Raw genomic sequence first — 15363 nt, forward strand, 5'->3', positions numbered from 1 at the left:
GCAGACACAGACGAATGAACGAATACATGAGAAAATTAAATTCCTGAAATAGCTTCTATTTAAGTTTCGGGAAGAGCAATTCTGCATCCTGTAATAAACTTTTCATTATCTGGCAAACGTGGCATTACAAAAAATGAAAATGCCGCACAACTTTGCTCATGGTGGTTCATCAAATTTACACAAAAATCCTCTGGCCGAGGACATGGCTTCCCTCAAAGAATCATGCTATTGTACATTGTAAAACACACCAGAAGAACACAATAATTACAAGGCTAAAAACTTACAACACACACACACAAGGTAGTATGGACTACCCAACGAGGTATAAATTATGCAGCAGCAGTAGTGCACAATACACAGCGCATCCGAGACCCGCCAGATGGGGAACCATCCTCATCATCTGATTCATTGTCGCTATCTTGATTACTGTTTGATCTCATTAAGTCTAACCCACCTTCCAGGCAAGACAGATGATATGCATGGCAGCAGTAGAACACAATGACGGATATGTCCTGAATGGGCAAAGGATCGAAGCATAAGCAACACCGGGCACCACATCTCGTTCTGGACTTAATATCTAGAGCCCGGACACTGGATGACCTCTCACTTGCTCGGGATGATCCATCATCAACTCTGTTTCCATGTACCTCCTCGTCCATGCTTGCCATGTAAACTCCACGTCGAGCCTCGTGGTAGTATTTAACCAAAAGGTTCACACAGTCAGCCTGCACAAGACCAAATTTGGAAAACATTCAGAATTTCAGATCAGATCTTTCGGGTTTCATCTCTAGCCTACCCCAACTTGCTTGGGAAAAAAAGGCTATGTTGTTGTTGTTGTTGTTGATTCAGAATTTCAGATCAGTGAAAGATAGAGCAGGTGGTAAACCAAAATGTAGTTAACCTTAAGTATATCATTGCATCCATTTCGCAACGAAGTTTCTGTCCGGTAGTCCGTTACAATTTTCACAAGCCGATCCCGCAACCTATCAAAAGCATGAGGAAATAGTCAGAGCAGGGGGGGAAATAGTTGGATAAATGAGAGTGTGTATCATCTGGATCAAAATATTGATGAAGTTACGACGGCCACAGTTTTCAATTGCTTCTGATGCCATCCAAGTTTACAATATCAACATACTCCTCAAGGGGCCACGGTAGGTCATTTATAATCTTTTTGCTAGGGTTTTTTCTTTGTGATATTTTTATAATCCATCAGTTTCAACAAAAAAGAATCTGGTGCAAACATACCGAGGTATTTCTAACCCATCAGGAACCAAACTGACTATGTACAGAGGATCAAGATTGCCAACGGTATGCTCCAATAGCATCCCAACCTGCTCAATAGTCATAGAATTGAATTAAGAGTCAGAAGATGCCTAAGTTTCAAGGAGGGTTAAGCACAGTTTGTTTCAACTACCATTTCAGGCTTCTGGAGGCATTGTCTGATCAGTTCCTCCCATAGTTCATCATCATGTTGGTCCGTAACAAATTCAACAGCCTGTATGCAGTTCAAGATCAATGTTGTCTGTCCAACCTTATGTATCAATTTAGCTAATATAGAACATAAATTCTTAAGAAAGTGGTAAGATAATGGATAATCAAGTTAGAACCTCCTCAATGTCTTCCAGTTTGTTTATAATTGTTGAAAGAGCTTCCTTAGCATTGCCCATTCGACCAAGGACAAAAACCTGCTCCCTTACAAGTTCCCTTTGTGCAAAGATTTCATATGCCTGGAAGAAGAAAAACAAATTCAAGCCTACAATTAATTAAAACATGAATTTAATGATGGTCTTTTTTCTTTGTGTGGGAGTGCGAGCGTGTGTGTGGGGGGTGGGGGCGGGGGCGGGGGCGGGGGCGGGGGGGTGCGGCTATGACCTTGTCAAGCCTGTAATGCTGACTAGTACGGAGGAAGGGTAGTAGCATCCTTGGCTCGTAGTCTGCATAAAGCTCCACCTATAATGCCAACAGTTTTGACTTACAAGTTATTGTCAGACAACAAAGTAGATGTAAAAAAATTGGGGAAATGGGCATAATAATTAATAATAAGATAGACATTACAAGGACTATGTTAAAAGGGAGTAACTGAATACCTGCATGTCATGAAAATCTTTTCCAGCATGTATATCTATCTCAAATAGAGCATGCAAATATAGGTGCAAAAAATATCTCTTGTCACCAGTTTTATTGCTATGCAGCAACTGCTCCACAACTTCATATGGGGGAATGATATCACGATGTTGGATCAGTAGGTGAACAGTTCTTTTACTATCCAGTAACATAAGATTGACGACCTGTAGAACATAAAAAAGCAATAAGTCCTTAAGTGCCGGATATGGAGGGCTTTTTGTAATTTATATCACTGAAAATTGTTACTCTGTATTAGAACTAAATTAGACTCCTTCCATTTGGTACCTTATCATGAATGGCATCATGCAAGTTGTACTTCTCAATAAACTCAAATACTTCTGGCTTCAGGAGCTGAACCAAATGATGTTTAATTATAAATAGATTTTGATAGTAAAAAAATACTTTGAGACATACAAATACTACAATTCAGGAAATACTTACTTCAGCATACAGGGAGAGCGCCTTTTCATGTTGACTATTGATTACATACAATTCAGCTAAAGCCTACAGGGCACATAAGACAAAGGTATCAATCACAGAGCTAAAAAGAATGAAATGCATATGTTTTGCATCCATCAAACAATGTTCCTCCCCACCTCTTTCAATGTATCAGTCATCAACGATGAGTTCAGCTGTGGCTCAATGGCAGATATGACAGGTGAAGCTGAGTATAACGTTGGTGGCCAATTTTTTACAGTGGTTAGCAGAAGTTCATGGAAAGAAGGATTGGTAGTTAGAGCAACAAGGGCAACCTACACAAGGAATTCAAAATAGTATTACAAACAGATAGGTGTTAACATGTAAACATGACTTATAAATTAGTACCGCACCTCATATGCAGTATCACTCAGCTGAGGATTTTCTGTAGGTATGTAAGGGACCAAAACAGGAAGTTGCCGGAGATGAGCAAAGTGAAAGACCCATCTGCAGCATAAAAGTCTTGGTTAAAACAAGCACTCAACTAGCAGTTTAACAGAAAGAGGCCTATCAAAATCTCAACTCTCATCAGAGAAACTAGGTCATATAACTGAGACATGTGTATCAACAATTTTCTAACCTCTCCCATGCTGAAGGAGATCCTCGCAGCAACTTTGGACAGCGTTGAGCAGCTTCAGCATATTTTCTTTCAATTATCAAGTGGTCTAGGTATCTTGAACCCACCTGGAATGAAATAACATGAAACTAACTTTAATACTTTAAGTATCTCCTTATGAATTAAGCCTCCAAGTTCTCAAGGTCCTCCTCAGTTCTGAGAGATGGGCTCGTGAGTGGTACACCAATTAGATTGGCTGTTAAACATGCACTTTTAGTTTTTATGAAATACATTGGACTAGGGTAACATATAAAATAGGGAAAAGTTCAATTTTCACCCTCAAACTATCGCAAAAGTCTGATTTTCAACCTTCAACTACGAAACCGGACAACATAGGCCATCCAACTGTCAAAACCGGGCAAATTTGGCCCTTGGGGTGGTTTTGAAGGTGGTTTTGCATTTTCTAAAAGAATTAAATAAATCTAATTAGATCTAAAAAATCAAAACTAATTCACTTTAAATCAAAAAAATATGAAACTAGTACCAAAATTTTTCTAAAAATGTAACCTATCTATTATTGCTCCATTTGAATCTTAGTTATTAAAAATAATAGGCATAACTGCAAGCAACCAAATATTATGAACATAAAAAAATTAGATCTGAATAGCTCACAAGTCATGTGACAATAGATAGGTTACATTTTTAGAAAACTTTTGAAACTCATTTCATAATTTTTTGACTAGAAATGAATTACTTATAAATTTTTTAGTGTAAAATTGAATATTTTTAATTCTCACAAAATGGAAAACCACCTTCAAAACCACCCCAGGGGCCAAATTTGCCCGGTTTTGACAGTTGGATGGCCTATGTTGTCCGGTTTCGTAGTTGAAGGTTGAAAATCGGACTTTTGCGATAGTTCGAGGGTGTAAACCGGACTTTTCCCTATAAAATAAAGGCAAATGGGGCACATTATCTATTATCTGCATCAATAGGGACAGTTTGGAACATGGCAGTCATGGACCTAGATGCCATGGGCCAAGCACCGGTGGGTCAGCTCGGCTCACCCAGCAGTAATCTTTAGGGTTTAGGGGCATCCTGATAGCTTCTTAGAAGTGCACACTGGGGCATCCTCATAATCAGAGGGGTGAAAGTTACTATCAAGCTTAACTATTTTCTAGCTCACCTCATCAAGAAGCTCAGTCCGCCCTTGCCCTGCCTCAACAGCAGCCAATGCTTTTTCATGACAATCATGTTGAAGAAGCCAAGCAATATGATCTTCAGCATCTCTAATTAGAAGGCACACATAATATCAAATGAAACTGCCATGTGATTCTAGTTACAAAAAGGCCATAAACTTCAGCAAACCGGACAGAACCAACAAGATTCAAATATCAAAATAACCTGGACCTCTGTAAATAGAACCATATTGACATTATCTTACTTTTGTCACTAGCTAGCTCAGCTATGCTCATTTAATTTAAATCAATAAGATCCTCAAAGTGACAATCAGATAAAATTGGATTTAATATATACTAGCTCATGCTTTTGCCCTTAAATAAAGAGCTCTTGCTTTGTAGAATTTTCACAAACCTTGGTTTTGTGACCACAATATCCTTAGGAGACACGATGTAATACAGAGGTTCATCGCCAGCAGCCCATTGCCCTCCGGCATTGCTACTTCCTGACGAGAATACAAGAATCAGGGTTCCTCGATTAGGAAATTTTGCATCAAAATGAAAAGAAGTGCCACTACTGTTAGAACACAATCTATTGAACCTGAGAAAGGTGCATGCGCAAGAGCATAATCCTTTGCCTTGTAATGTTCATAACCATGAATAGGCAGAGCATCTGTAGTAACTTCATCATTCTTCCATGATACAAGATGAATTTCTGGACACTGTGCAGTTCCCTACAAAACGTCGGAAACATAACAGAAATATCAATATTAGCAGAAGTTTACAAGCAAAGGTATATGGTATACTAGCAGCAGAAGTTTACAAGCAAAGGACAAGTACTGATGAATACCTGTCGTGGAGTAACAGAAGTACTAATTTTTTTCTCGTTTTCATCCTCGTCGGGAATATAGGCAAGCACAACTAAAAGGTCACCAAAAGGAGCAATCCCAGATATGTGGTAGCCTGTTTGGAATGAACCCACAATATCTACATACTTCTCAGAACCTACTGCGGCGATGGTCCTTTGTATGCCATTGAGTCCCTGAGATAAATCTGTTCGAATTGCTGCGATCTTGACACTTGTTCCCCATCCAATAACTAAAACTGTATCATCCTAAGCATGTAAACATCAGTAAATACAACGAGTACATTTTGCATCAAACATAGAATGGAAAAGAAAATTTTAGAAGTTTGTCTTGTGAGTTAGACACTTAACACGGTGAACACTTTCTTATTGCCTAGCAAATAAAATAAAAAAACTATCATGCTCCTTAACAAAATTAACAGTATGTGTGTTTTAGCTAATATCTTCTGTCTTCCACTCAGAAAAGCTACAAACAAAAATTGATCCTTATCGCACATATCACCAAAAAAAACTTTCAGCTCGACAAAATCCTTTTGCTTTTGCACCCATCTAATAATAATTTCCTTGTATGTTGAGAAATTGAAATGCTCCAGCACATGGTTTAACTAAAATATGCTTAATTCATATTATTTACCTGCCATACTAGGTGGGGAAGTAAGAATTCTGGCCGAGGAATGCCTTTCGGTCGCTCTATGAATGCAATTCCTTTGTCTGTTTTCATGTCATGCACTTTCACCCCTGCATTATTAGCCCAAGCAAGCAGGTCTGCTCTCCACTTCATAGAATGGATTGGCCCTTCGCCATCACGCAGAACCTACAAATGAACAGATAAGACAACTATTAGTGTTCTCTGAATACACCAGATTATCAGTTATCCTAATGAAATCAAACTTGCCTTCTTATGGTAACCACCCCAAGTTTTCTTTGTCAGCACAAGTACTTGACCTGCTAATCCACCAGTAGCAAATCTCCTATAGTTCCGGGAATAATTAGGGTCTAGAGCAATTGCTTTCATCGGGCGATGGTACTCAAACTTCAGTTTTTCATCAGTGAAGAGGCTGCTTATTGCTACTGTGCCATCATCTGAGCAACTGCCTATATATTCACCGTCTGCATCAAAACTGATGTCATTGATAGTTGCCGTGTGGGCAGCAATTTCCTTCACCTAAAGAACATATTGAACAGAAAGATGAGAATTGATGAGTTGATCAGCACAAGGATATACTATAGCATTTCTAAGGATGGAATATGCGTAGGATGACTAAAGGCATTGGAGCACACACTTTACTTTTGCATATCATGCACATTTTTTTTGGCTCCATCAGTTCCACAAAACTACAGTTGTGTGATCATTATTGCGAAAATTATATGCATCGTCACATGATTTCAAGCTGTAACGAAGGAAAATAGCAGCAACCCCAATTTTATGTCTCCAGTAACGGTGCAAAGCTTGTGCTCGCAGCTACGCCAATTCAGTGTCAGCAACTATGCTAATCAAACCATAGATAATCCCTGAGAATTTCGACATTGAACTGGCGTGAAGTTTTGACCCAGCAAATAGAGAGGAAGCTTTCAGAGATGTCCCAAATGCCACGATCCCGGTTGGCTCCACGCCACGCCTCTCCATTCCCCCCACGAGGCCACGACAAATCCAAAATTCCGAAAGGAGAGCGCCCCGTCCGCGAGGGGGTACCTGATTGCCCTGGAAGTCGAGGATGTGGAGGGTGCCGTTGTGGGTGCCGAGCGCGACCATGCGGTCGGCGACGGCGATGGACGCGGCGGCGTCGGTGGAGAGGATCGCCGGCACGCTCCCGCCCAGCCGCTGGTACTTGAGCCGCGGCTCCTCCTCCTCCGCCTCATCCTCCAATTCCTCGTCGCCGTCCTCCTCCTCCTCGTCCCGCTCGTCGTCCCCGTCGTCTCCCCCCGCGCCGTTCTGCAGCGGCGGGTGGGCGCGCCTCGCGGCGGACATCCTCGCCGCCGGGGATGGTCCCTCCCGCGAGATCTCCCGCTCCGAGGCGATTTCTGGCGAAGCCGGGGGTCCGCGTGTAAAAAGTTTGAGCCGGGATTTTGTATATTTGGGTTTCGTCTATCATTTTGTCGTGAAACGCTTTAAACTACTCGAGTCGACGGGTCCAGCCGAGCCGGGTCGGCTGGCGTACACGAGCCAAGCCCCGGCTCGTCTGCTGGACTGACCGGGCGGAGTGGGTACACGTGGGCCTCCAGGACCTTCCGGTTCAGTGGATTAGATTGGAAGCCCAGCAATTATGAATGTCATCGTCTTGCTGCTACTGACGTTGGCAAACAGTAAACACCAGTCGCCTAAAAAGGTTAAACACTCGAGTAGCGCTGAGAACACCTGCGTCGAGTTGTGAAACTTCTGAAGTGCTACTGCATTTTTTGTTCTGAAAACGAGGTACTGCAGTGTTTTTTTTTTGGAAACGAGCTAATGCAGTTAGTGCAGATCAAAACCATGGCTCTGTTTGGTTCGAAGTAGCACAAAAATTTTGACCAATAATTAGGGATATTAAATAAAGTCAATTTATAAAATTAACTACACAACACTGCGCTACTTCGCGAGACGAAGGTAATGAGGCCTTTGACTGCACGATTAGAGGATAGTTACTGTAGCATCACTGTAGCCAATCATCGATTAATTACTGTCATGTGATTCGTAGTGAAAAATTACACATATTTGTGAAAAAAATTTGCAAATAAACTTCGTTTAGTACTCCATGCGAGATTTTTTTCTCGAAAATCGTGTTACTCGTGCTACTGAACCAAACAGGCCCCATGATTCGACACGGGGCAGTGATCTTGCGTTCAGCTCAGCTGTGCCCCGACCCAGAGTGATGACCTGGCTGGTGGCTGCAAAGAGACCAGCGTCAGATTATGCCTCGCGCTCGCGTGCCTTTTGCCTTTCGGCGCTTCGTCGTACACCCGCGCGAACATGGTGGTACGAGCGGCGTGTGCGATCCGGACGGTGAGACATGGCGCCACGGAGGCACCGGCCTGTGCTGGACTGAACGCAACAGCCATTACCTTTCGCTTTCCCAACTTTTATATACTACGGCCGGCGGCTTGTCATCTCTTGCCCACGAGCTCAGTGAGATAACACCATGCGGCATGCGTCCCCAAAATTTGTAATATGGCAAAAAAAAATTAAGAGTTGGTTGTTTTCTCTCATCCTTGGTCATGCGAGTATTATGTTATTGGTAATATAGTGTCCCTAATAATTTCGAAAAAGGGTAATGTCTCTAAGAAATCCGTAAATTTTTTTTAATGATGCGTCGTCCTAGTTACGTGGGCCAAGGAACAGCGACGGGCTAAGCGGGCTCACTGGTTTTAGGTGGGCTACCCTTACGCGGGTTGCTTTGGTAATGGGCCGAAGAAAAAAAAACACCACCAGCCAGTTGAGCCAGCCCGGTGATCCACCTTTGCCACGCCGGCCATGTTGCGTGGTCCACTTCCACTCCATCCATGGCGACCTCCTCCTAGGACTAGGAGCTGAGCAGCAGGGGCAGCGGCGAGATACACCTATAAACTAACCGATCTGCATGCTCTGGTCCAACTCCAACCACCGCAGCCAGGCCCTACTGACTCGGCAACGGCAGGGTTGCAAGTTGCTCCGTGCTGCGTGTTGGCGACCGTGCCCCGTTTTTTGGACTGAGCCGAGACCGGTTTTGTCCATCTGGGGCTTTGCTTCTTGCTTGGCCGCGCCTCACACTCTGGAATCTGGACTCGGATCCTTGTTGGATATCTGGACCCCAGATTCGGGTGGTGATTCGGTCCCCATCCCTTCCAGAGTTCCATTCCAGCTTCAGTTTATCCCTGACTGACAGAGATGAAAGCTTTTGCGGTCGCAGTCCACTAGCTTTCTGACAGTAACTTACCTGCTCGAAAAGGTTTCATCACAACGGACAAGACACGGGGAGAGCCTCTCTAGGATCATGGTGTGGGACGTGTCCAAAAGATGCAGCATTTTGACCCCCTTCAATCATGGTGAGGTTATAGGGGAAAACGAAAAGAACAGAAGAAACTACGAAAGCAAAAAAGGGACAACGTTAAAAAAAAAAACTTTACATCCCTCTCATTCTTGCTCATCTACTACCTCACTCTCAGCCAACGCCACACAAAGTAGTAAAACGACCAATGATCCGCCACCCAACAAACAATCAACTTTACAAAAAGGGATCAAGAGGAAAATTGCACACTCTCTATTAGTATGTGACAGTCTTACCGCGACAAAGTTGTTACTGCTCCGTCAGCAGAGCCTCGGCAGGCCCCTGCCGCCGGTCTGGTGGCAGGAGGCGGCGCCCAAGGACGACTTGCCCTTGGCCATCTTGGACATCTGGCCCTTCATCTCCTTGCACGCCCGCTCCAGCTCCACCACCCGGCTCTGCATCCTCTGCAGGTTCAGCCGCAGCAGCTCCTTCTCGTCGCTGCCGCCGTCCAGGTCCACGCTGGCGCTGCGGGTGCGCGCCCTCCTCGGCGTCCGGGACGATGGGTTGGCCCGGCCATCCTTCGCGGTCGCGGCGGGCTTGCTGATCTGGAGCTTGCACTGCTGCGAGGCCAGCGCCTGCACCGCCACGCCCGGCGGGATCCGCCGGTTCTTGGCCAGGTCCTTGCACGCCTCCAGGGTGAGCTTCTCGTAGTTCAGGCACCGGCACAGCGCCGTGCGCTCCTCCAGGGACAGTGCCGGGTGCGACTGCATTCATGCGAAGGGCAAATTTCAGAGCAAATTCAGCAAAAGAATCAATTTCAGGAAAAAATCATCTCCTCTTCTGCATAAAATTTGCTGATTGTAGAGATCAAAATGTAGGTTCAGTTAGCATTGGATGATGTCCAATCATCAGGGAGAAAGAAGAAAAGTGCACTGCACAAAGAATTGTTTACTGCTTTTGCTGTGTCCCTAAGAGCAAGACTAATAATTTAGCCAATTGCTGGCTGCAAGACTTTTTGTAACTCATTTCTCAGCTCACTTGTATAATAGTTTAGCTCCCTCGTTAATACATGGCCCACTTATCTATTTCACAAAATTTCTTGTTTTTTATGTTAAAACTGGCTGTAAGCTTAGAGCCCATTTTCTCTCTCTCCTATTCTCTCTTCTCCATCTCATCATTCGCTTGCTTATAGTCCACCATAATACTTGCTCTGAAGAAGAAAAGGCAGTGGATGCGAGGGAAATTACAATGCACAAACATAAAGGAGAGACATGATTAAAGAAGATCCATTTGATCATAGAAAGCATCAAAGGCCAGACTAAAGGCGATCGGGCACAAGGGCCACTGACGAAAGGCTCCATAGGTTCCACTGCACCAGTAGTAAACAAAGCCGGGATCTTAGTTGTGCAATGACCAGGGATCAAGACAAAGGGGGAGCAACTCGATGGGCTAGTGACAAGATGAATCAAAAAGTGCCCTGCGAACAGGGCAAAAGGTTGAAGCTATTTGTGCATGCGTGCAGCTAAAGGTTTAGCTGCCGCGCCAGCAAAAGAACTTACTGAACTGCTAACTCGATATCCTAGCAGAGCAGCAAGGCAATAAACTGAAACTGAAAACTATTCTGCATTGCCGAACAACACAAAAACAGTGCAGAAAAAGGTGGTGCATCACCACTTGTTCCATGGGATAAGCAGTCAAGTACTGCAGAAATGGCAATGGCACAGCAATTCTAAGTTGGATTGATTAACATGGATTCAGACGCTCATAAAGAAAAGGTAAAAGACATACATGCACTGTAGCTAAAGCATAGGAGCAAAGGTTTGCAGATTTGATGAGCCAGCTCCAACAGCACACGCTTGCACAGTGCAAAAGGGCGAAAGGCATCGCAACTGAAGGCTAAGAGCCTAAGGACCCCCCATAATTAAGTCGATAACCAAAGTACTAGGTGATCTATCTGTCCATCATTAGCATCCCATGATAGTACTGCCGACCTTTATTCAGTTGGCGACCCATAGACTTTTTTTTTTATGGGGGCGACCCATAGACTTGATAAAGAACAGTCACCAACATATGGGAGAAAGAAAAAAAGAAAAGAAAAGTGCAGTGTCTGAAAGAAAAAAAAAAGCAAAGGATCAAGAAGAGGAATGCCGAAATGTTCTGCCACCTTATATGTTGTACCAGAAATTACACAACCCGAATTCCCGATTTTTACCATTGTCACCGTCAGCTCAGCACTGCCTTGTGCATAGCTTATCGTGAGGCTGACGCCAATTATATACTGACAGGATGTTCGCTGCCAGAGCCAGGTGAAAATCGGAATCCCAGTGCCCTACACTGCCAGTAATGTCTACCAGTGAAATCGGAATCCTTTATGTTTGTGCATTGTTCTGTCAGGAGGCAGGACTGAAAGTCTGAAACCAGGTGAAGAGGACTTGCAGCAAAGCTGGCAAATGCAGAACTCCAGCTTGTGGGTTTTCCAAAATTTTCAGAAAAAAAAAATCACAATCAACAGACATTCCGAACATTGCAAAGGGGTAAAACTAAAATTTCACTAGTATTTATTTGTTTTAAAATTTGCTATGGAACGATAAAGCACTGCCGTACCTACACCTAGCACCCCTATGATTAGCTAGTCAATAGCATCAATCTTACAGTTATCTTGTCCCAATCATAGTTACAAACAGTAGCAGTACTATTCAATCCACTAGCGGGATGGAAAACAGCAAGCTTCACTGGAGAAATGAACTTTGGTGGTGAACCGATGCAACTTGTTGGTGAAATAAATTAGCCGAGTTGTTTACCTCGAGGTAGATGTCCAAAGCCCTGTACACGCCGTCATAGCAGTCCCTGGCCGAGTCCGGCAGGCTCTTGGCGACGGCGAGGAACTTGGACACCTTCAACGAATGGTCCGGCGAGATCTCCCCGAGGTACTTGTCGATGAGCCTCCCCACTTTCCTCATCCTCTGTGACGGCGCGTCGGCTTCCTCCTCGGAGCCCACGAAGACCCTGACCAGCCTCATGACCAGGTTCACGTCGTAGACGCCGCCGTCGTCGCCGGAGACGAGGAGGTCGTCGAGCGTGGCGTGGTCCAGCATCAGGCCCATGAGCCTCTCCAGCTTGTGCCTGCACTCCTTGCTCAGCCCCACGGCCGACACGATCCTCAGCACCCAGAAGAGGCCCCGGCACGAGAACGCCGTGCCTCCGACGAGCGCCACGCCGTGCACGGCCGTGTCGGCGAGGCCGGCGAGGGTGCCCTCCTTGCAGAGCGCCATCGCCGGCCTGCGCGTGGCCGCGCGGAGGTAGTGGAGCAGGAACCGCGTCAGGATCAGGTTCTTGTTCTCGATGCCGTAGCAGCCGAGCACTCGCATCGCCTTCTCGATGGTCTGCGGGGACAGGGACGTCATGTCGTCGAACCACCACTCCCTGCCCACGCAAGGCCGCATCGACTCCGGCGTCTTGGTGGACGACGACCGGCCGAAGCCCACCGTGTCCGGCGACGAGGAGCACGACGAGGAGGAGCGGTTCGGCGTCCCCACGGCGGCGACGGCGGTGGGCGTCTCTGGGCTGGCGGTGATCTTGGAGAAGAGCGCGGAGATGAGCCTTTCGAGGAGGCCGGAGGCGTCGGCCGCCGCGGCGAACGGCTCGCAGCTCTTGACCGCGGTGAGCACGTCGGCCCAGGTCCAGTAGTAGAGCCCGTTCACGAAGGCCTCCGCCTGCGCCAGCAGGTTGCAGGCGCACACCTCCTCGGTCATCTCCAGGAACACGGCGGCACAGTGAAGGAGCGGCAGGTTGGAGGGGCAGAGCAGGATGCGGCCATTGTTGTAGCAGAACCTGGCGACGAGCTCGAAGCCCTCGGCGCCGCCCGGGAAATCGGCGAGCCTGATGGACAAGGCTTCCTTCCTGCTCGCCTTCTTCTTCTCCTGCTTCACCATTGTCCTCAGCCTTCCCGAGAAGGCGCACATGACGCTCTGTTACATCGCAGCGACGGTGAGATCAATTCAGACTTTCAGAGCCAAGCAAGAAAAAACAAACAGAGAGATGGTTGCTTGATTAATTTGAGACGCCTTTAGGACGAAGAATTTGAGAGGTGGTGTGGTACGTGCCTGGTGGAGATGAAGCGTGTGATGGCCATTGATGTGCACCTTGAGGTCGCAGAGCTCATTCATGGCTCACGCAAGGAGAAACGGGGGAAATGGGACGTGCGGGGCCAGCCAGTGGAGTATAAAATCTGGGAAGGCGAGAGGGAGCTGAGAGGAAGAGTCTGCTCGCTTGCACTTGCACAGCCGCTTGGGACCGGCCTCCTGGCTCAAAGGCATGCACAGTCACAAGCTCACAGTAGTATAGGTTACTGCGAGATGAGATGCAAGTTGAGTGCGCATGTGTCCCGGGTGCAAAGATGTTGGTGATTCCTAAGAAAAAAACAAAAGCAAGTTTTGGTCTGGGTAGGCTCCAGGTTCTCTGAACTCCTCAACGCTGGTGATTCGGCGCCTCAAAGTATACCGAGCAAAAAAGGGAGCTTGCCTTCGAAACGCACTAGAGCTACAAACAAAAACTCATTGTTGTGTACTGCTCTGAACGGGGAGATCTTGTTAGAATCAACTTTAGATCGCGTAGTGGTAGATCGAGTGGGTGACGAACTTGACGCAGGGACATCCGGCGACCCTCGGTGGCGTCCAGCGTCGGGGACGCCCTCGTGGTGGCGAGGGCGGTGGCGTCAGTGGGCTTCCCGTCGCAGCAGCACCTCCCTCTGGATCGGATTAGGGTTAGGACGGTAGGAATAGTGACTGCGGGTGAACCTCGTGACCCGAGCCTCTAATCCCCACCTCCACTTTATAGGGCTGCGCGACGGGGGTCCACCAGCCTCATCTTGGGCTGGGCGTCCCCGATCAGGACGCGAGTCAAGGTTGGCCCAGTCGTTGGACTGGCTCGGTGGAGATCAATACTAACATTCTCCCCCTTGATCTCACCTTTGTACTTTAAAATTTCTCAATTTAAACTTAACTCTTTACTTTCTCTTTAGTTACTTTGCTATTGGCCTCATCTCATTGCAGATCAGTAAGTAGAGCGTGCCTCGTTATGACAGTTATTAGTTACCGTCAGACTTAACAGCCACAATGTAACTTTCTGTATTGAAACAAGACCTTAACCTTTCTTTGGGCCCTTTAGTAATCCAGAAATCATAGCCTTCCCCGTAAAACCCATGTCGACTTGGGCGGTAGGCCTTTTGGTAAGCGGATCCGCAAGCACTTGCTTGATACTTTGGTGCTCCATGATTTCATATGATTCTGGATTTTCTCCTTTGCAACATATAACTCATTGTCAATGTGTTTGACAGCACACTTGACATGTTGCCATAGGAGTGAAAACATTCAAATGGTATATTGCTGTTGTCTACCATTATCAATTCCGGGTAATGGTTTCCTTAACCATTTTGCATGTCCTGTAGCCTCATATCATGCTAAACTTTGGGTACACAACCCATGAATCATGACTATTTTGCTTTGGAGTTTTCCACAATAAAACTCCAAGCGCGAGTGTTAGCTGCTACTGTGGGCTTCACTAAACATCTCGCCAAAACTTAATTCTTTTTACTCACAATCTTTTGAGAGTACATGTTCCTTTCTTACTTAGCATGAGGCTGACAATATTTTGTAAAATTGCAAAACATTCTATAACTCCATTCCAGTGATGTATTGCTGGACTGGACTTCTGCCAAAATGTCCCGGATACTTGCGCTATATCAGGGTAAATTCTTTTGAGCACTAATTTTGCTTCCAACAGCTGAAGCACATGGAACCTTTTCCTTTTGATCGATCATATAACGGTTCCTCGAATTTTGAAAATTCCAAAACTATTACCCTTGACAATAGGACAGGCGTAGGCTTACTCGTATGCATACTATATATCTTTTAGAACTCTTTTCTAAGTATGCTCTCTGCGATAGTCCTGATACCCTCTTTTCTTTTATCCCGGTGAATTTCCTTTCCTAGAGCGAATGACTCTTCACCGAGATTATTCTTATCAAAACTTAGAGGTCAAAATAACCTTCTTTGAACTTTGTGGGAAAAGAAATTTCTCATCTTTGAACTCAGCATATTTGCAATTTGTCACCTTGACCTTTACATAAAACCCAAAACTTTCTTTGTTCTCATAAAACTTTAGATACCACTATTCTGATTTCATCAGATGGTATTCGGATGTTCTTTTCTTTCCACAACAAAAACC

The 15363-nt window shown here is 45.6% G+C and overlaps 2 protein-coding genes across 2 annotated transcripts; both read right to left on the reverse strand.

The window, feature by feature from the left end:
* Positions 1 to 79: 79 nt before the first annotated feature.
* Positions 80 to 7276, reverse strand: LOC120642090 (vacuolar protein sorting-associated protein 41 homolog). The gene is made up of 19 exons (XM_039918491.1): positions 6891 to 7276; positions 6093 to 6362; positions 5832 to 6011; positions 5183 to 5446; positions 4934 to 5066; positions 4748 to 4838; positions 4341 to 4443; positions 3182 to 3285; positions 2955 to 3048; positions 2721 to 2876; positions 2566 to 2628; positions 2410 to 2475; positions 2088 to 2288; positions 1873 to 1950; positions 1608 to 1727; positions 1415 to 1495; positions 1246 to 1331; positions 902 to 983; positions 80 to 725 (listed from the first exon to the last, which is right to left on the reverse strand). Exons 1-19 carry the CDS (start codon positions 7164 to 7166, stop codon positions 330 to 332), a joined length of 2844 nt encoding a protein of 947 aa, XP_039774425.1. The 5' UTR covers positions 7167 to 7276; the 3' UTR covers positions 80 to 329.
* A 1881-nt stretch (positions 7277 to 9157) lies between these two features.
* Positions 9158 to 13662, reverse strand: LOC120642094 (BTB/POZ domain-containing protein At1g50280-like). The gene is made up of 3 exons (XM_039918495.1): positions 13242 to 13662; positions 11940 to 13106; positions 9158 to 9902 (listed from the first exon to the last, which is right to left on the reverse strand). Exons 1-3 carry the CDS (start codon positions 13302 to 13304, stop codon positions 9459 to 9461), a joined length of 1674 nt encoding a protein of 557 aa, XP_039774429.1. The 5' UTR covers positions 13305 to 13662; the 3' UTR covers positions 9158 to 9458.
* Between the last annotated feature and the right edge of the window lie 1701 nt (positions 13663 to 15363).

This window comes from Panicum virgatum, chromosome 7K, assembly GCF_016808335.1.
Source record: "Panicum virgatum strain AP13 chromosome 7K, P.virgatum_v5, whole genome shotgun sequence".
NCBI lineage: Eukaryota > Viridiplantae > Streptophyta > Magnoliopsida > Poales > Poaceae > Panicum > Panicum virgatum.

Bases quoted from the DNA above. Each gene is read 5' to 3' on its own strand.
- LOC120642094 (XM_039918495.1), bottom strand. From the start codon at position 13,304: ATGAATGAGCTCTGCGACCTCAAGGTGCACATCAATGGCCATCACACG. The intron at 13,107-13,241 runs GCACGTACCACA...GCGATGTAACAG, and splicing joins ACACGCTTCATCTCCACCAG to AGCGTCATGTGCGCCTTCTC. The intron at 9,903-11,939 runs GTAAACAACTCG...GCATGAATGCAG, and splicing joins CTTTGGACATCTACCTCGAG to TCGCACCCGGCACTGTCCCT.
- LOC120642090 (XM_039918491.1), bottom strand. From the start codon at position 7,166: ATGTCCGCCGCGAGGCGCGCCCACCCGCCGCTGCAGAACGGCGCGGGG. The intron at 3,286-4,340 runs GTGAGCTAGAAA...ATTTCATTCCAG, and splicing joins GGACTGAGCTTCTTGATGAG to GTGGGTTCAAGATACCTAGA. The intron at 2,629-2,720 runs GTGGGGAGGAAC...TGTGCCCTGTAG, and splicing joins TGACTGATACATTGAAAGAG to GCTTTAGCTGAATTGTATGT.